Source organism: Lynx canadensis, chromosome F1 (assembly GCF_007474595.2).
Source record: "Lynx canadensis isolate LIC74 chromosome F1, mLynCan4.pri.v2, whole genome shotgun sequence".
Lineage (NCBI taxonomy): Eukaryota > Metazoa > Chordata > Mammalia > Carnivora > Felidae > Lynx > Lynx canadensis.
Window position 1 is genome coordinate 20,276,787 of NC_044319.2, and position 20,941 is coordinate 20,297,727.

The 20,941-nt window shown below is 36.7% G+C and overlaps 1 protein-coding gene across 5 annotated transcripts in view; it reads left to right on the forward strand.

Annotated features, from left to right (window-relative positions):
- The window catches only part of RALGPS2 (Ral GEF with PH domain and SH3 binding motif 2), a 201,270-nt gene that overhangs the window by 64,425 nt on the left and 115,904 nt on the right, over positions 1-20,941 (forward strand). For all 5 annotated transcript variants that reach the window (XM_032591829.1, XM_032591830.1, XM_030303429.1 and 2 more), the window contains exons 6-7: positions 7,336-7,425; positions 13,105-13,197. In XM_032591829.1, the coding sequence (XP_032447720.1) occupies positions 7,336-7,425; positions 13,105-13,197 (183 nt within the window). The remainder of the gene's footprint in view (positions 1-7,335; positions 7,426-13,104; positions 13,198-20,941) is intronic.

Here is a 20,941-nt window from a genome sequence, read left to right on the forward strand (position 1 = left end):
TTTTTATTTTAGCAAGCAGTTAACTTCGCTGGACTCAAACTTCAAATTCTGTCTCTCCTTTGGAGAACAGATAATTTCCTTTAGGTTTTGTTTTCAATTAGGCTTCTTAGAGTTTCCCTTGCACATGCACAGTTCCAAGGTCAGCCAGAGAGTTAGATGACATTTTTATATAGATTTGGGGGAATCTCCTTCTTATCTTTCTTTCCTTTCTAGAATTTATCCCCTCACTTTTGGCCAGCTGGCTTCTGACTTTTGAAGCCATTAAGACTGTGGCCTTCTGCTTGAATTTTAGTTGCCCACACTGTGGTAACTAGAAAGCATCCTCAGTGAACCAAGTGCAAATCTCATCCAACGCATCTTCTTTCAAGGATCAGTTCTCCAGTTTCTGCCTTCTTTTCGTCCCTCTCTTGTGGTTTTAAATAGTTGTTTTTATAATTTGGAATTATAATCAGATGAGCATTCCCAAAGATACCAGCTACTCCACATTACCAGAAATGGAACTCTCTCCCATCCCATTAAAAATTATGCTTTCTGGGGCGCCTGGGTGGCTCAGTCAGTTAAGCGTCCGACTTCGGCTCACAGTTCATGAGTTCAAGCCCCACATCAGGCTCTATGCTGACAGCTTAGAGCCTGGAGCCTGCTTTGAATTCTGTGTCTCCCTCTCTCTCTGCTCCTCCCCCGCTCATGCTGTCTCACTCTCTCTCTCTCCCCTTCAAAAATAAATAAAAACATTAAAAAAATTTTTAATTATGCTTTCTATTGATTATCAAAATAATAATATGTATGGCAGGGAAATTGAAAAAATGTAGAAATGTATAAAAAGCTGAGGGGAAAACAAATACCTGGACATGACTGTTGTTAACATTTCAGCATATATCCTTTTCTTCATTCTTTATTTTTTCTTAATTTAATGGAAATCATGTTGTGCATGTAATTTATAGCCTTATTGTCATGGCATACCATTAAATGTTCCTATATCATTATATGTTGAAAACATTTTTAGTATCTCTGTGATCTCCTGTGATTGAACTATGTCATAATTTTAATCATCATTCTATATTGGATATTCCTCTGACAACTTGGGGGCATGCCTTCTGGCCAGTGGAGGTTCTTGTTTTTGTTTTCTTTTTTATTGGGGAAGGGTTGTTTAAATTTGTTTTAGACATTATCTTTAGATAATTGGAAATACGACTGATAATTAGAAGTTAATGCTTTTAAGAATGATCATGATAATGGGTTATGTTTGTTAAAAAAGACTGTACTTTCTGAAAGTAAAATTTATAGATGTAGTTATATATTATCTATGATTTTCTTCACAGTATTCCTGGGGCATTTGAGGGGAAGGGAGGGATAGAGGTGAAAAAGTTTGGCCATAACTTGGTAATTGTTGAAACTGGTTGCTGTACATCAGGGACTTCATTATTATCTTCTGTTTAGTTCAGTATACATTTGAAGTGTTCCATGTAAACAGTTGAGAAAACTATCTTGAAGCTTAACATATTTTTGGCTGCAAATATAAGGTTTTTTTTTTTGTTTTTTTTTTTCAACGTTTATTTATTTTTGGGACAGAGAGAGACAGAGCATGAATGGGGGAGGGGCAGAGAGAGAGGGAGACACAGAATCGGAAGCAGGCTCCAGGCTCTGAGCCATCAGCCCAGAGCCCGACGCGGGGCTCGAACTCACGGACCGCGAGATCGTGACCTGGCTGAAGTCGGACGCTTAACCGACTGCGCCACCCAGGCACCCCATGCAAATATAAGGTTTTTATAACACTTCTATATGATTATAAAACTGAATAAAGCAACTACAGTTAAAAATATCCTATGAATAAATGTTTTCTAGGATTTACTTTTTTATGAAATATTTGGTACATTTCAAAGAATGTGTTAAATATTTGTTTGAATCATGTGAAACTGCTGATGTTCAACCATTGTTAGCCTACAGAAATGGCAAGTTCATGTGATGAATGTGTATTAAAAAGCATTCTAATAAATGATTTTGAATTAACCACCTAAGCTAGGAGCTAGAATATTACCCAAACTCTATAAACATTTTACATATTCTTCCCTGTACCCTCTCTTAAGGATAACCATTATCTGAAAATTTGGGTTTTGGTTTTTTGGGCAGGTTTTTAAAAGTTTTTTAAACTCTTCTTGTAATTCTTTTATAGATTCATCAGAAATGTTTGTATCCTGAAACAGCATGTTGTATAATCTTGTTTTTCATCCTCATAAAATGTATCATCAGACTATATATATATTTTTTTATGGTTGGCTTTTTTTCACTTTGTGTTTCTCTGACGCCATGGTGATGTATTTGGCTCTAATTCATTGATTTTTCACTGTTTTCTAGCATTTCATTGTATGAATATATCAAAATGAATTTATCATTCTTTTGAGGATGACCATGAAATATGTTTCCTAATTTTTTGCTATTATGAAGAATGATGCTAGGAATATTCTGAGTCTTGGTACTTATGTATACTAGTTTCTCTAGGCAGTGGCTTTCAAACTTTTTTGATGGTGACCCACGATAAGATAAAATATTTTACATTGTGATTCAGTGTAGACACACAGCTGAAACAGAAGTATTCTGAAATAATATTTATTTGTATTAGATGATATGTTCTTTGATCTTTTCTGCTTAATAAAGTAGTAACATTGCTACTTAGACTTACTAAATTGATACATTAAAGTGGGTAAAAAAACCCCACTGTAATTGGTTAGAAAAATGTGTGTTTAGATATAAAATTTTTGTCAGAGAGAATGTATGCATGTTTACCTATAAAAGATGGTGTCTTTTTTTTTTAATGATTGTACTGATTTTGCATTCCCACCAGCAGAGTACAAGAACTTCCGTTTCTCTCATCTTTGTCAACAGTTGGTATCATCAGACTTTGCAACCTAATTGATATGAAATGATTCAGGTTTCATTTTTATTCAGTAAATGTTTATTAAGCTTCACTGTGTCCTGGGCACTGTTCTCAGTGTTTGGAATATATTAGTGAACAGGAAAAACAAAGATCATTATCTCCATGGACCTTTTCATTCTAGCTCTTACTAATTTTAATTTCACTTTTCTTTTGTTTTTTCATTTTCACAAGTTCTGTCATTTTCTTTTTTTTTTTTAATTTTTTTTTTTTTTTGACGTTCATTTATTTTTGAGACAGAGAGAGACAGAGCATGAACGGGGGAGGGTCAGAGAGAGGGAGACACAGAATCCGAAACAGGCTCCAGGCTCTGAGCTGTCAGCACAGAGCCCAATGTGGGGCTCGAGCTCACGGACCGCGAGATCATGACCTGAGCCGAAGTCGGCCACTTAACCGACTGAGCCACCCAGGCGCCCCACAAGTTCTGTCATTTTAAAATCTCCCTGGTCATTTTTATTATTCTTGTATTTCTTACCCATTTATTTGCTTACTCATAACTTACTGTAAATTAAAATGTGGATACAAAAAACCCACAAAACAAATACATGGTTCAATAAACTATTGTCAAATATCCTTGTAACATCACCCGGACCAAAAGTAAAACTTGAACTTTAGAAACTCCTACATGTACCTCAGCCCAGTCACACCCTTTCTTCCTCCAGGAATAATCACTGTCCTTTTATCATACTCACTTTCTTGTGTGTCTTTTTATAGTTTTATCACCTAAATGTGTCCCCAGACACAACTATTTACCCTTGCCAATTTTTAAAATTTGTTAAATTTTAAGACTTTTTAATTGGCATTTTCTCCTTTTCTTTTCTTTATCATTTACCTGTGGAGGCACCTAGGCATTTTGACCTAATTTTGAGTCTCCCACAATCTAGATTGCATCTATACAGTGTAATATATTATGTTTTCTGGGTGTTAGTGCTGGTTCCAAGGATTCAGTTGGGTTCAGTGTCTTTGGCAAGAATATGTGTTGTGTTTGTTGTTTTTCTTCTTTTTCATCAGGAGGCACATAATATCTGGTTGTCTTTTTCAGGATTTTAGCAGCTGTGTCTAGATCCATTAATTAACTGAAGTTGTTAAAAGGCTGGGACGCCTGGATGGCTCAGTTGGTTAAGCGTCCGACTTAGGCTCAGGTCATATTTCACAGTTTGTGCCTTGCATTGGCTCCTTGCTGACAGCTCAGAGCCTGGGGCCTGCTTTGGATTCTCTGTCTCCCTCTCTCCCTGCCCACCCCCCTCAAAAATAAATAAACATTAAAAAAATGTTAAGGTTAATTCACATTTCATTCTTTTTCATTTATTAGTTGGAATGCTTTTATAAAGAGACATTTTCCCTTATCTGGTATTTGCTTACCCAGAGATCCATTTCCTATAAGCAAGGAAGGATAAATGTTCAATTCTTTCCCATTATTTAGTTGTTTTGAAGATAGTGAATTGGTGTTCTGTCTTCCTCTAACAGTGACCAAGTAGTTTTTTTTAAGTACCATTGTGAACTTACAAATTAAAACATCATATATGATGTGTTTCAACCCATTGCAGTTATTACCTTTTTAAAAAAGTATATTGTTAAGTTTGTTTATTTTGAGAGAGACAGAGAGAGTGAGAGCAGGGGGAGGGGCAGAAAGAGAGGGAGAATCCCAAGCAGGCTCCACACAGTCAGCACAGAGCCAGACGCAGGGCTCCAACTCACAAAACCATGAGATCATGACCTAAACTGAAATCAAGAGTCTTATGCTTGGGGCACCTGGGTGGCGCAGTCGGTTGAGCGTCCGACTTCAGCCAGGTCACGATCTCGCGGTCCGGGAGTTCGAGCCCCGTGTCAGGCTCTGGGCTGATGGCTCAGAGCCTGGAGCCTGTTTCCGATTCTGTGTCTCCCTCTCTCTCTGCCCCTCCCCCGTTCATGCTCTGTCTCTCTCTGTCCCAAAAATAAATAAACGTTGAAAAAAAAAATTAAAAAAAAAAAAAAAGAATCTTATGCTTAACCAGCTGAGCCACTTTCATGTCCTTTGTCATGATTCTAACAGTCTTTAATAGTTTCCTTGCCATCTGGTATGCAAAGATATTTCAGGTTCATTTTGTCCATTGCCTGCTCCCATCCCCTCCCTGTATATGGAATCAACGTTCTTTAATAAGTCCTGGTTTCTTACAGGGGGAAATGGACTTGAATGCTAGGAATGCTCATTGCTATTTTCTATGCCTTTTTCAGCAGAGGTAGCTAAGATTTCTATATGTCGTCCACACACACATAGACAAACAACTGTTTAAAGATAAAATATCTCATGAGTTCGTATAGATACTTGTAATTCAAATTCAGGACCGACTATAGACTTTTTTTTCCAACTCTTCTGTGTTGCGTCCACATGTTCTTTCTTCTACTCACAGAATCCTGATTATCAAGGCATGTTGATTGCCTGTAGCTTGTTACCCATTACAGTACTCAGGAAGGGCTCGTGAGAATAGTAATTCCTGAATTCTTGCATGCTGGCAAATGTGCCTGTCCTCTGTGTACAATTTTCTTTCCTTGATGATTTTTGATATATTACTCCATTTTTTTTTTCTGACAAGTGTTACTGTTGATAAGTCCGGTGATAATTACATTTTCTTTTCCTTAAAAATCACTGTATCTTTTTGTCTCAGTGGCCAAAAGATTTTTTCCCAGTAATTTTATTGAACTGTATCTTTGTGTGGGTCATTCTGGATCAGTATTCTGGGGTATGGTTGGCTTTATCTGGGATTGTCAACTGGGGAGCACCTGCACTTAGCCTGTCCAGCATGGACAGAAGTTGGACTTCTTACACAGTAGCTCAGGAACCTCAGAGAGAATGTTCTGGCAGTCAAGGCAGAGGCTTTCTTTTATGACCATCTTCTGGAAGTTAGCATCAATTTTGTTCATCTTCTGTTCATTAAAGCAGTCACAAGCCTGTCCAGATGACATGACAGGTGACATAGACCCCAACTTTCAATGACAGAATGACAGAGACCTTTTGGCCATGTTTTAAAATCATGATGGCATTTTGTCTTAAAATTTGCCTAGCATTGGGGTGCCTGGGTGGCTCAGTCAGTTGGGCGTCCGACTTCGGCTCAGGTCATGATCTCGCGGTCCGTGAGTTCGAGCCCCGCATCGGGCTCTGGGCTGACAGCTCAGAGCCTGGAGCCTGTTTCGGATTCTGTGTCTCCCTCTGTCTCTGTCCCTCCCCTGCTCATGCTTTGTCTCTCTCTGTCTCAAAAATAAATAAATGTTAAAAAAAAAAAAATGAAAAAAAAATTTGCCTGGCATTAAATTTAATAAAGTCAGTAATCATGCAGTTTAGTTTAAATTTACAGGTGATATTTGCCAAGGTTGTTGACAAAATAAAGTATAGCTTTTGATATATTTTAGAAGTGTACTTTATCAGAATGGGGGATACTTATTGTCATTAGTAGCCCAGATATAGTAACAAATATGAATATGGCTTTATAAAATATATACATTTTATATTTACATATACATTTGTAAAATATATACAAAATATGTACATTTTGGCAGTTTATAGATGAAAGTTGCAAGTAAAATCTGAAATGTTTCTCACTAAAACAGGGATAAGAAATGTGAGGCAGTGGCACTATGTTTTGCACTATCATTTCTTGCTAATACACCTTGTATTTAGATTTGTGTAAGTTCAAGCCAACTGAGAGTGCCTTGATTTTATTTTCATAGTAAATGAATTAAAAATATGTTATATTTATGAGAAGCAAACTATTTTCATCAGAGTACATAGAGCATTTTAGTAATTTAGATTTAGCCTGCCTTCTGATAAATGGTTTTTAAAAGAAATTGTAAAGGTGGTTTATTGAATTAGAAAGCATTACATGATTTTAAAAATATAATCTTAGTTTAATTTTAGAGTGACTTTTCTTTATGGTATTATTTCATAATGTAAATAAATGGCAATGTGGGATTACACAGCCACAGAAAAACTTGCCCTAAGTAGCATAGTTTATAATGTCTGATCTTAGAGCTTATCTAATTCTGCCATGATGTTTCAGAATAAAATTACATGTATTTGTATAGTGTTCTTGTTGTAATAATGCAATAAAACCAGTTTTATTAACTCCTTCAAAATTTATTTTGCTTTTACAAATCAAAACTCGTAGTCGTGTGTGTGTGTGTGTGTGTGTGTGTGTGTATAAGCATACACATATACACATGTATATCTCTATGCACATACATATCATGTATATATGAAATGTATGCAACATTTGAAGACTGGTTATATCCTGGCGGGCAGCCGGAAGGAGAAAAAAAGTATTGTCTTTTAACCAGCTATATAGGTCATTCACCAAGTAGCTCTTGTCATTAATTTGATCCTTGTGAGTAAAGAATCTTGCCATTCAACTCCTTTTAATTTTTATTTGCAGGTAAGCTTTTGGGTTGTTAGAGAAATTCTTCATGCTCAGACATTAAAAATTAGAGCAGAAGTTTTGAGCCACTATATTAAAACTGCTAAGGTAAGAAAGACTTGTATTTTTATTTTTGAGTCCAGCCATTCAGCATTGTGAGTGACTATTTGCCCGTGATACTTTATTTACTATTTATTGACCCTGGAAAATAAGACCTGTTGATTAATATGTTGACTCTTTCGATTGGATGCCTGTTTTCTTTGCCTTTTCTTTATTCTTCCTGTCTTCCTCCCTTTAGCTCTCCCCTCCCTGTCTTAGAGTAGCTGGAATATATTACTTATTTGACTGGATAAGTAGGCAGAGATCAGATTATGGTGAAGTATAGTATTTACAAAATACTGGACTCTTCTGCAGGTAATTGAGAAAGCCTTATAGGATTAAGTAGGAAAATGTATATCGATTATTTGTTTTTGAAATCTATCACTGCCAACCCTGTGGAGAATAAGACTTTATTTTTAAAGGAATAGTATAAAGAGGATGTTAACCAAATATGTTAATTGAGTAGTTATTGTGGGGCATAGATAATGAATGCAGCAAGAGAAAAGGAACATGGATTTCAAGGATGGTCAGAATTCAGAGAGGAGGGTGAACAAGGCATTCCACAAGAGGATACTAATATTTCCTTAAAACTGACAACTCTAAATTTATGGTAAGTTCACTAAAGGGTGGTATAATTGTAGCCACATCTTCACCATTCTTAGAATAAATTCATAACTTACCTCATGTCTGAATGAAGGTGGACTAAAATGAGAATGCCATTTTTACAATTTTAAGTTATCGTAATTATTTTAAAATTGTAACTGCTATAGGTCGGAACGCCTCCGTAATTTCCTTGCACACCTGGAAGTAGTTGTATTCTAACATTCTGTGGCACTAGGTGGCAGAGCTAGCTTTCAAAATGTGATCTGTGGCAATGTCATAAAATTTCTGAAAACATTCTCTGTGATATGTTTGATAAATATTGGGTTTTAGCTAGCAGAAATTCATGTCTTTTCTCCATACATTCTGAATTTGTTTTTTTCTTTTCTGGTATTTTTGTTAGTTTTTTTATGGGCTTTGCATGTTCCACTCAAAACCACCAAATTCTGCCTATCAAGCTCATTGTTACCTTCCTCCTCGAGTAATCATGTAATTCCAGTTCAGACTTTCAGACTTTTAAGTTACTTTTGACAGTAGTTTCTTTCATCCCAAGCTGTAAATTCATAATTTTTTTTTTGGCTCACACTGTCTTTTAAATCCCTCTATTCTGACTCTGCCTTTTGTATTCCGTCTGTTACAAAACTTGCAGGTCTTTTACTTGTTTAGTAGACTGTGTCCGTTAGGGTTCTCTGGAGAGACAGAATAAATATACATGTATGTAAAATGTATAAAGAAGATTAAGCAATTGGCTCCGATGGTTGGGGGAAGGGGCTGGCAAGTGTGAAATTGATTGTAGGGCAGGTGGACAGCCTAGAAACCTCAGGCAGGAATTGAAGCTGCAGTCTTGAAGCAGAATTTCTTCTCTGGGAAACCTTCAGTTTTTATACTCTTATGGCATTTCAGCTGATTAGATGCAGCCTACCATATTATCAAATGTAGTCTCTTTTATTTACACTTGATCTTAGCCAAAAAGCCGACTGACTATGGATGTTAACTGTATCTACACAACGGCTCCACAGCGAAACCGAGGTTATTGTCTGGTTAAATAACTGGGTACTGTAGTCTAATCAAGTTTGACATATAAAACTAATCATCCTATAGACACACACAAAAATTGTAAAGTATATTTTAAGTATCAAAAGAATCATAAAGTGGACGCCCATGTCCCCACTGCCCACTGAACTCTGATAGGCCTCCGCATACGCAGTCCCCTGCCCTCCTGCTACCAAAGGAACCATTGCCCTGAACTTTACGTTAGCTTTTCTTCTCTAGTTTTGTACATATGTGTGTTCCTGAGTAATAGATTGTTGTTTATATTTTTGAATTTTGTTTAAATTATTCCATAATTACTTTTATACTTTTATAACTTGGTGTTTTTACTCAGCACTGTTGCCGAATGGCTTTGGGTGTGCCTCTGTTGTAGAGTGTTCGGTTGCTTGCATTTACCACCAGTTCTTCAGTATACTCTGGCTTGGATAGTTACCAGATTTTTGTTGCTGTACACACGGCTGCTAGAAAGCTGTCTTGTGGGATTCTCTTTGTGCTCATGTGAGGGGTTAAGCCCTAGAAGTATAGAGAGAAAAGATAAATTGCCTTTAAAGAAATGACGGAACAATAGCTTTCATTGAACGTGATGAGAATGAACATTTTTTCAGTGTTGGCCATTTAGGTTTTCTCTCCTGAAATGTCTCTTCAAGATTTTTGAACAGTTGTCTCTTATGGTGTTGATCTTTTATTGATTTTTGTTTTTTAATTTAATTTTAGATACTGCTTCTCCAATATATGTTTTTATATCCATCTTTATATTTGTGACTTCTCTTATTACTCTTTTCATGTTATCTTTTCATATAAATGTTCTAACTTTAGTAGTCAAACTTAGTGATCTTTAATTTTTATTATATCCTTTAAGAGTATCTTATTTAAGGGGTGTCTGAGTGGCTCAGTTGGTTAAGCATCCGACTTTTGATTTTGGCTCAGGTCATGATCTCCCGGCTTGTGAGGCCAAGCCCTGCATTGGGCTCTGCGCTGACAGCTCGGAGCCTGCTTGGGATTTTCTCTCTCCCTGTCTCCTTGCACCTCCCCGACACGTACGCATACTCTCTCAAAAGAAAGAAATCATCTTAAAAAAAAAAAAAAGAGTATCTCATTTAAGAAAATTTTATAGCTTTGATTTTTGTATGTGAGTATTTATGTGGAAAAAATTTTTTCTATATGTAGGAATTATGGATTATTCATATTTTTCATTTGAGTATCTGGCACCATTTTTTTATTGAAGAATAATTAACAAACAATATCCTCTTTCAGGTATATATCAGTGATCCATTATTTTTATGCATTGTGAACTCAATAAGTCTAGTTACCATACAGAATTATCATAATATTTTTTACTATATTTTTATGCTGTACATCACGTCCCCTTGACTTACTTATTTTAGAACTGGAAGTTTGTACCTCTTAATCCCCTTCACCTATTTTGCCCACTCCCGCAAGCCCTCCCATCTGATAATCAACAGTTTTTTTCCTATAAATCTGTGTCTGTTTTGTTTGTTCATTTGTTTTTTAGATTCCACATTTAAATGAAATCATGCTATATTTGTCTTTGTCTGGTTTATTTTACTTAGCATAATACCCTCTAAGTTCAACCATGTTATCACAAATGGCAAGATTTCATTTTTTTTTTTTAATGGCTGGGTAATATTGTATTGTATCATATATACCACATCTTTCTTCATCAGTCAGTGGACACTTAGGTTGTTACTATATCTTGGTTATTGTAAATAATGCTACAGTGAACATACTGTGAATTTTGTTTTCCTTTTCTTTAGATAAATATCCATAAGTAGAATTGCTGAATCATACAGTAGTCCTGTTTTTAAATTTTTTTTTTTAAACGTTTATTTATTTTTGGGACAGAGAGAGACAGAGCATGAACGGGGGAGGGGCAGAGAGAGGGAGACACAGAATCGGAAGCAGGCTCCAGGCTCTGAGCCATCAGCCCAGAGCCCGACACGGGGCTCGAACTCCCGGATCGTGAGATCGTGACCTGAGCCGAAGTCGGACGCTTAACCGACTGAGCCACCCAGGCGCCCCTGTTTTTAAATTTTTGAAGAACCTCCCAGTGCTTTCCATAGTGACCACATCAGTTTACAGTCCCACCAGCAGTGTGCGAGGGTTCCCTTTTTCCCATATCCTTGCCAGCAGTTGTTATTTTTTGTCATTTTGATAGTAGCCAGTCTGACCAGTATGAAAGGATATCTCACTGTGGTTTTGATTTGCATTTCCCTGATGATTAGTGATATTGAGTGTCTGACACCATTAAAAAAAATCCTTCGTTAATCTTTATTTTATTTTGCCTAGAAGTATCTTTATGTCATCTTGTTCTTAAAAAAATGCTATTCCAGGGGCGCCTGGGTGGCTCAGTCGGTTATGTGTCCGACTTCAGCTCAGGTCACCATCTCACAGTTCATGAGATCGAGCCCTGCATTGAACTCTGTGCTGACGGCTCAGAGCCTGGAGCCTGCTTGTGGATTCTGTCTCTCTCCCTCCCTCCCTCTCTCTCTCCCTCTCTCTCTCTCTCTCTCTCTGCCCCTCCCTCATTTGTCCTCTGTCTCTCTCAAAAATAAACATTTTTTAAAAATGCTATTCCAGACTTACAGTTTTTTTGTGTTTCTTTAGGCACCAGGAATTAGTGTCTTTTTAGTCCTCTGGGAAAATAATAATCTCCCATTATCTCTCAGATAATTATTTCTACCATTGCTTTTTATCATCTTCTTCTACAACTCCCTCTAGATAAATGTTGGCCTTTTTTTTTTTTTTTAAAACCTCTTATGTCTCTTAACCTTTGTTTGACATTTTTTTAAAACACTTTTTCTTTCATGTTGCATTCTGGATAATGTCTTCATGTTTAATCTTCATTTTGAGGCCAGTACCTAACGTCGTTCTCATTTGTGAATTCCTGTTTCCTTATGTGTGTTCATTTTCCATGTTTTTAAGATTGAGTTTTATTGGGGCGCCTGGGTGGCTCAGTCGGTTAAGCGTCCGACTTGGGCTCAGGTCATGATCTCACAGGTCGTGAGTTCCAGCCCCGCATCGGGCTCTGTGCTGACAGCTCAGAGCCTGGAGCCTGCTTTGGATTCTGTGTCTCCCTCTCTCTCTGCCCCTCCCTGGCTCACACTCTGTCTCTCTCTCAAAAATAAATAAACAGTAAAAAAAAAAAACGTTAAAAAAAAAAAGATTGAGTTTTATTGAGTTCATATTTCTTGAAACTTTATGGCAATTCTTTGAGACCTGAGTTAAGGTGGTATATTGGTTGGAGTTTTTCAGTTAAAAACAGGAATTTTTTGCTCTGGAGTCTTTTGGTAGTGGGTGAGGACCATTCTAAATGATTTTTAGATAGGACCATTAGGATGTAAGCACATGGTAGTATGAGGAAATCTGGGAAGTTAGCAATAAATGTCAAATAGATCTGTTTAGCAAACTGATGGAACCTAATGTTAGGTAGGAGTTCTACAAGGAGACTGTAAAGCAAGGCCTAGTATTGGAAAGCAGGTTGGTGTCCCAACATGAATGAAGAACAAAGAATCTGAGGATTCAGCCAGGAGGAAGCAGAAAATTGAGGAAGGCTGTGGAAGGCAGGTTTGAACCCTCGTCCTGGAATTATGAGGATACTGAGTAGGAAACCATATCAGGATCCTGGGTGTAGATCCTTTCATAAAACTGGGATCATAAGGCAGAGGCTTAGCATTTCAGTGTAAAGGAGACTCCTTACTGGAAACTAGGGTGCATGATCATACTGGGTAAACTTGATGCTGAGCTATAACTTTGGTTTTCTTAATATATTACTGAGCTAGAGGTAGATGTGTTCCCAACACTTGGGGACAATGCCAGGTTAGAACACGGAAATTCTGTTGTGGGCCAAAATCAGTTTACTGTAAACATGGTGGGTACTCTAAAGACAAATCTCAATAAGGGTGATAAGTACTGAAACACTACCAATTGCCTAGATTTTACTCATTGTTAATCTAAAGTTTTGTTGTGTTTATTCTTTTTATTTTTCATCTCTCCTCTCCCTTTTTCTTAAATCTTCAGAAACTGTATGAGCTGAATAACCTTCATGCACTTATGGCGGTGGTTTCTGGCTTACAGAGTGCCCCAATCTTCAGGTTGACTAAAACATGGGCGGTAAGTAAACTTCCTAGTTAATGACAGGGTTGGACTTTTTGTTGGAAGTAAAGATCTATTTACTTCTTTTGTAGTTCTCAGTAAGGTTAATGTTATGATAATAGATTTGGATCTTTAAACTATTTTGTACTGGTTTTTTTTTTTTTCTTGAAACCTACATTTTCCTCTCTAAGTGTTTCACTAGACTTGCCAGGTAATTTTGGGATAAATTATAGCTCGGTTCTTACTTTCTGCCATTTAGGAAATCATTTTTGTAGAATTTGTGTGAGCATCTTTGATAACATAGCATTTCATGTTTACTGATGGGAAAGTGTTTTTTTTTTTTTTGCACTTAATGTTTTTTTTGTATTTAATCTTATAAAGATTAAGCTTTCGGAAAGTTCGAGGAAGATCTAAATGGCAACTTTCAGTGAATATTAAATATTAATATTTCCATTTTTTAGTTAAATGGAATGTTACAACATTACAAACATTAAATTACCATTTTTTAGTTAATAAACTCTTAGATTTTTTCCTGAGGAATAATGAAAAACCTGATACCTAACATGGAATTATTCAGTGTTGCTGCACATTCTGATATATGTTTATTATATTTGGTTTTATCACTTTGACAAGGTCAGGGTGTTAATTTTGACTTCTGCAAATTTATGTACCTTAATATTTGAGTGATGTGATACTGGTCTCAAGCTTTCTCGGTATTTTTCATTTAGATGTTATATAAGTAAAATTTTAGATCCAATTAAATCTTTATTACATTTTGTATAAAAGATTATTGTATTCTTTGGGCCCTGTGATAAAGACATGACTAACTTTTAAAACTTTAAAAAAAAAAAAACAACAAAGAGAGCACAATAGAATATTTGTTATGTAGCATATTAAATATCATGGAAAAAAATTTAAAAAATGTTTTTTTTTCTAACTAAAATATAACCATTTTTAATTAGCATAGTATTGCTTTTACTTTCCATAGTATCTGAAGAGATAGATGTTTCTCATGAAAACCAGGGTGCTTTACTGTATTGGAAAGACATTAAAATGGGAGAGCTTATGATCCTGTTTATATTTTATTTGCATTTAGAAACACCTGAGTGAAGGGCTTTCTTACTTTAAAAATTCTTTTTAATAATATGGCCTTATTCTCTCTTCTTAAAATCTGAATTTCACTGGGGAATGGAAATGATTATAAATATACAATAATGAATTCCGTCTTTGAAGTTTTTGGGGAAAGAATTATACTCTGATTTATATTGTGGTTTATAAATGAGATACATCTCCCTCAAGTTAATTTTTATTTTTCTTTAAGATATTTTTGTCATCTCCCTCATGTATTTACATGGAAAATAATTTTTTTTATTTAGCAATTTTGGTTATTAATCTGAATAAAATCTTTGGTGTTTATATTAAACTTTAAAATAGTCAATAGTGTGCCAGGCACTAATTGCTTGACATAGAGCAGTAAATGATGCAGACAGAGTCCCATTTTTATACAGCCAACAGTCTGCTGGGAAGAGATAAACTGTAAATAAATAAATAAATGTTATATCGTAAAGAGTGATGAATGCTCTGAAGAAAAATAAAGCAGATTAAATGGGATAGAGAGGAAGCAGGGAAGTATTTTATATATATAATCCACCCTTGAACAATACAGGGATTAGGGATGCCAGCCCCCCTGCACAGTCAAAAATCCACATGCAACTTTTGACACCGCCCCCTCCCCGACAGACTTAACTACTAGTAGCTGACTGTTGACTTGACTGTCTTAGCAATAACGTGGAGTCAATTAACACATACTTTGTATGCTATACATATCATATACTGTATTCTTACAGTAAAGTAAGATAGAGAAAAGAAAGCGTTATTAAAATCACAAGGAAGAGAATATGCATTTATAGTATTGTACTATAAAAAATTTCCATATAAGTGGACCTGTGCAGTTCAAACCCATATCGTTCAAAAGTTAACTTTGAATGTATATGAATGGTAAGAGAGTCTCTGGTAAAGAGCTGGAGGAATTGAAAGAACCATTTGTGTGGAAATCTGGGAGAAAAGAATTTCAAGCAAAGGTGATAGCCAGTACAAAGGCCCCGATAATGTTCAAAGAATGGGGTGCTCGGTGTTGACAGAATGGAATAAGGAGTAATTGATGGTAGGAGACTAGTCCGGAGAGGTGGCATCAAGTCAGGTAATGGAGATACTATTTACTGATATTCTGGGGCCACTGTGTTGGCAGTGGGGCAGGGGGGGTTCTATTTTACACAAAGACAGTTTGAGTTGGGTGATAAATATCCATGTGGAACTGTAAGGTCAGAGTTAGGTATATAAGTGTACAGTAGGAGTTGGGGCTAGAGATATATATATTTTTGATCATCAGTATAAAGATAGTATATAAAGCATGAGGTTGGATAAGATCATCCGAGTCAAAAGTACAGATGAAAAGCCCTGGAACTCTGTAAGATTTAGAAATTGGAAAAATGAGGAGGGATCAGCAAAGGAAATATCATGGGAGGAGTTTCCTACAGTCAAGTAATGAAAGTGTGTCAAGAAAGAATAATCACCCCATGTCAAATGCTGCTGATAAGTTGAATTAGGTAAGCACTTTGAGATGGCCATCGTATCTGGCAATTGGAGAGGATTGGCAATCTAGGCAAGAGTGGTTTCAGTACAGTGGTGGAATGAAAAGAGAGAATGGTGGAGAAAAAATAGGACATCAAGTGTAGAGAATGCATTTGAGGAATTTTGCTGTAAATGGCTGGACTGAGGTACTACAGAGAAATCTGGCATTATGTTTATATGCTAGTGCAGTGATCTAATAGAATGAGAGAAATGGTAGGAGAGCAAGGAGTTCTGCACCAATACCCTTGATCAGGCAGGAGGGAATTAGATCCAGTACTGTATTGGAGCAGAAAGAGTTTATCCATTTTTTAAAAATATTTTTATAAGTTTATTTATTTTGAGAGAGAGCAGGGGAGAAGGGGCAGAGAGGTGGGGAGAGAGAATCCCATGCAGGCTCTGTGCTCTCAGCACAGAGCCCTATGTGGGGCTCGAACTCACAAATCATGAGATCATGACCTGAGCCGAAGTCCGACACTTAACCAGCTGAGCCACCCAGGTGCCCCAACAGTTTGTCCATTTTAATAGCAGAAAAGGAAAATGCATTTGGTTACCGATGCAGGTAAGTTGGTAGATTTGGTGGTGAGATTCTATAGAAATTCTTCTGATGATTTATTTAAGACATAAAAAGCAGAGTCCTTAGTTGAGAATGTTGGAGGAGAGGTGTTGGAGGTTTGAAAAAAGAATGAATGAATGAAAGTCCTGCAGAAGAGTGTCAGAATGAATTAACTAGGGAAATATAGTAGGTTCGGTATGGCAGGCCTTACGATTGAGACTTTTGATCATGTATTTAAAGTGAAACCAGTCAGCAAAGTCATGCATTCTCCATCCAGGTGCAGGTGCTCAGTATAAGCCTGGAGTAGTGATGAGAGTTGTGTGTAACCAGAGTTGGAATTATTTTAGGCTTGTTTGTACCATAGTGAGGTCAAGGATAGCACAGGAGATTAAATGTACAAGTTGTTTCAGTGATAGGTGAGGAATTTAACCCAAGTAAAAGAGACAAGGAAAAGTGAAAAAGTAGTATTGGTAACTGGATTGGAAGTTCTGGTGCAGGCAGTACTTATTGGATTCAGGATGATCAAGGGAATAGAGGCTGAGAGTGGTAGAAGTTAAGATCGTTGGGTGTAGGAGAAGTCAAGGAACTGAGAAACCAGGGTATTGAGAGTCTCCTTTATGTGAAGATTGCAGTCACCAAGATATGAAAGTAATGTTGGTTTGCAGACTTTTTTTCTCCAGCTACTAACATCTTTAAGGTATAATGGGGAAAATGACTAGCAGCTCTATTAATGACAGTAACATAAGCGTTATATATCTAAGTGCTCTCTTGGTCACTATAGTAGCCGCTAGCCACATGTGGGTATTAAATTTGAATCATTAAAACTGGGGCACCTGGGTGGCTCAGTCCGTTAAGCATCTGACTCTTTGTTTCTGCTCAGTTTGTGATCTCACGGTTTCTGGGTTCGAGCCCCACGTGGGGCTCTGTGCTGACAGCGCAGAGCCTGCTTGGGATTCTCTCTCTCACTCTCTGCCCCTTCTCCACTCGCTTCTCTCTGTCTCTCTCTCAAAAATAAATAAATAAAACTTTAAAAAACTAAAAAAAACTAAATTTTAGTTCCTCGGGGCACCTGGGTGACTCAGTCAGTTAAGCATCCAACTCTTGATCTGCGCTGACAGCACAAAGCCTGCTTGGGATTCTCTGTCTCCCTCTCTGTCACTGCCCTTTCCCCACTCGTGCTCTGTTTCCCTCTCTCTCAAAATAAATAAACACTAAAAAATAAAATAAAATTTACTTCCTCATTCACACTAGCCAGTAGTCCCGTGTGGCTAGTGACCATTGTGTTGGGCAGCACAGACACAGATCATTTTCATCACACAAAATTCAGACAGCACTGATCTAGTGCTTGAACCTAGTAGAAGCTGGAGGATGTTAGGAAGGAAAAAGTTGTGAAGAGCAAGGAGCCAGGATTGCACCCAACTTGAATCCAGGCTCATGTTACAAGAAAAGCAAGAGAATGCTTAAAGGAAAGTTTCAGGATGGGGTTTTTGCAGAGGATGGACCGTGAGACCCAGAGAGTACAGTTGGAGGGGACTAGGAGGGGTAGAGTATTGGGCCAAGTCCGAAGATAATAAAGATTGCATGTGTTTCATGCTAGTTTGGGCTAATGATTTTTAATAACAAATAAGGAATTGAGAGTATTTGGGGGGTTTTATTTATTTTTGTTTGTTTTTTGTTTTTTAATTTTTTTTCATGTTTATTCTTTTTTGAGAGAGAGAGTGTGAGCAGGGGAGGGGCAGAGAGAGAGGGAACAGAGGATCTGAAGCAGGCTCTGCGCTGACAGCAGCAAGCCCGATGTAGGGATCGAACTCACAAACTATGAGATCATGACCTGAGCCAAAGTCAGATGCTCAACCAACTGAGCCACCAGGTGCCCCTTTTTGTTTTTTTTTTAAACTGATAAAAGGAATGTCTCCCCAGAGTTATAGTAACCTAAATGGAGAGAATATTAGGAACATTTTCTATAACATCAAGGAAAAGGATGCCCATTTTTATTGTTTTTATTCAACATTGACATCTTAGCCAACACAATTAGAAAAAAATGATTAAAAATAGTAGGGTTTATTTTCAAAAAATTAGGCAGAATTACTGTTTGATCCAGCAGTTCCACTTCTGGGTATATATCCAAAAGCACTGAAAGCAGAGACTCAGGCATTTTTATACCAGTGTTCATAGCAGCGTGATTCACAATAGCCAAAAGGTGTAAACAGTCCATACATCCATCACCAGATGAATGGATATACAAAATGTATACACATACAATGGAGTATTATTTAGCATTAAAAAGGAATTAAATTCTGACACATTACACCATGGATGAATCTTGAAGACATTATACTAAGTGAAATAAGCCAGACAAAGAGACAAATACTATATGATTCTAAGGTACCAAGAGAAGTCAGATTCATAGAGACAGAAACTAGAAGATGGTTGCCAGGGGCCGAAGGAGGGAGGAATGGGAAATGGGAGTTAGTGTTTAATGTATGTGGAGTTTCAGTTTGGAAAGATGGAAAGAGTTCTGGCCATGCACGGTTGGTGGTGATGGTTGGTTGGTAATGTGAATGTACTTAATGCCACTAAAGTGTACTCATGAAGATGGTTAAAATGGTGAATGTTATGTGTATTCTGTCTGCCACAATTTTAAGATACAGGGCTTATTAAGGTGACTGAATATACAAACAATATATAAAATTAGTTGTATTCTAAACAATTTGAAAGTGTCACTTAAAAGGACACCACTGTTTACAATATCAAAGAAATACAGTAGCAAACAATAAATAGAATAATATATGAAAGACATGTGCAGAAAACTATAAAACTTTATAGGGAGTCATTGAAAAAGAACTAGGTTAGATGGCACAGTATCTGATAGGAAAGCTTAAAGATGGCGTTTTTTCCCAAATGCACATAGAGATTATATGCAACTTGAATCAGTCCCAAACTGGGAGTCTGGATAAGACTGCTTATAAAATAATATGGAAACATAAAAGGTCAGTATAGCCAAGTTATTTCTGAAGAAGAAAATGGGGTTGGAGGCTTGGACATTTGCCCTAACAGATACCGAGATGGATTATATTATTTAGGTAATGTGCAATTAGTGCAGATGTAGACATATCGACCAGTGGAACAGAATAAAGAACCCCCAAAAAGATCATTGCTTTTATAGAACTCTGATATATGACAGTGGTGGCATTGTAAATCAATGAAGAAAAGAGGGGCTGTTCTTAACTGGAGCTGGGAAATTAGTTACCAGTTTGGGGAAAAAATGAAATTAGGCCTCAAAAGTCACTGTCAGATGAATTAAAGAGTTATATGCAAAATGAAAAACGTTGAAGCTTTTAGAAGAGGAAAAATTGCTTAATATCTCTCTGGCTTAGCATGAATAGATTCCAACTTGGGATCTGTAAGTATATTTTAGATAAGATACAAAAACCTCAAGCAGAGAAAGAAAAGATGAAAAAATTTTGGTACGTTAAAGTAAGAATTTCTGTTCACTAAAAGATATTTAAAATTTTTTTTAAGTTTATTTATTTATTTTGACAGAGGAAGAGAGCATGAGTCGAGGGGAGAGGCGGGGAGAGAGGAGAGAGAAAATTCCTGACACAGGCTCTGCATGCTGTTAGCGCAAAGCCTGATGTGGGACTCGAACTCATGAACTGTAAGATCTTGTCCTGGGCCGAAATCAAGAGTCTGATGCTTAGCTGACTGAACCACAAGTGCCCCAAAAGATATTTTAAAGAAAATTGAAAAGAATGTGTAGCAGTTGCAACTGGTCAAGAATTTATATCCAGAGTATATAAAGAATTCTTACAAAGCAAAAGGAAAAAGTAAGAAAAATGGAAAAGTATGCATTATGATGGTACTTCATAGAAGAAGACATATGCATAGAAACAGTGAAAATGAACTACAGCCACACGCAACATTATGGATGAAATTTCATCATCAGAACATTGATTGGATAAAGCCAAAGATTAAAAACAGTATGCTATTCTTTAGTCAAAAATCAAATAAAATTTCAGTCAAAATTTTTAAAAAAATCAAATAAAAGAGAATGATAAACACAAAATTTAGGATAGTGATTATTGGTTATTTAAAGATAGTCAAAAGAGGGGCGCCTGAGTGGCTCAGTCGGTTGAGCATCTGACTTAGGCTCAGGTCATGCATGATCTCACAGGCTCATGAGTTCTAGCCCCGCGTCCGGCTCTGTGCTGACAGCTCAGCACCTGGAGTCTGCTTCAGATTCTGTGTCTCTCCCTCTCTCTGCCTCTCCCCTGCTTGTGTTCTCTTTCTCTCTGTCTCAAAATAAATAAACATTAAATTAAAAAAAAAAAATAAAGATAGTCAAAGGAATTGGATATGAAAGAAGCACATAGGTAGATGTGTATTGTTAGTATATGGTTTGTAAGTATGAAGATTAATACATGTGCATTCACTTAAAAATTTAAGAAAAAATCGATTTAACAAGAAAGTAACATCAGGGACTAATGATAATTTGAGTGTCATGAACAAAAGATTATAATTAATCTGCATTTAAGGTTCAAAACAAATAACTTATTTATATAAATGAAAGCATTTGTA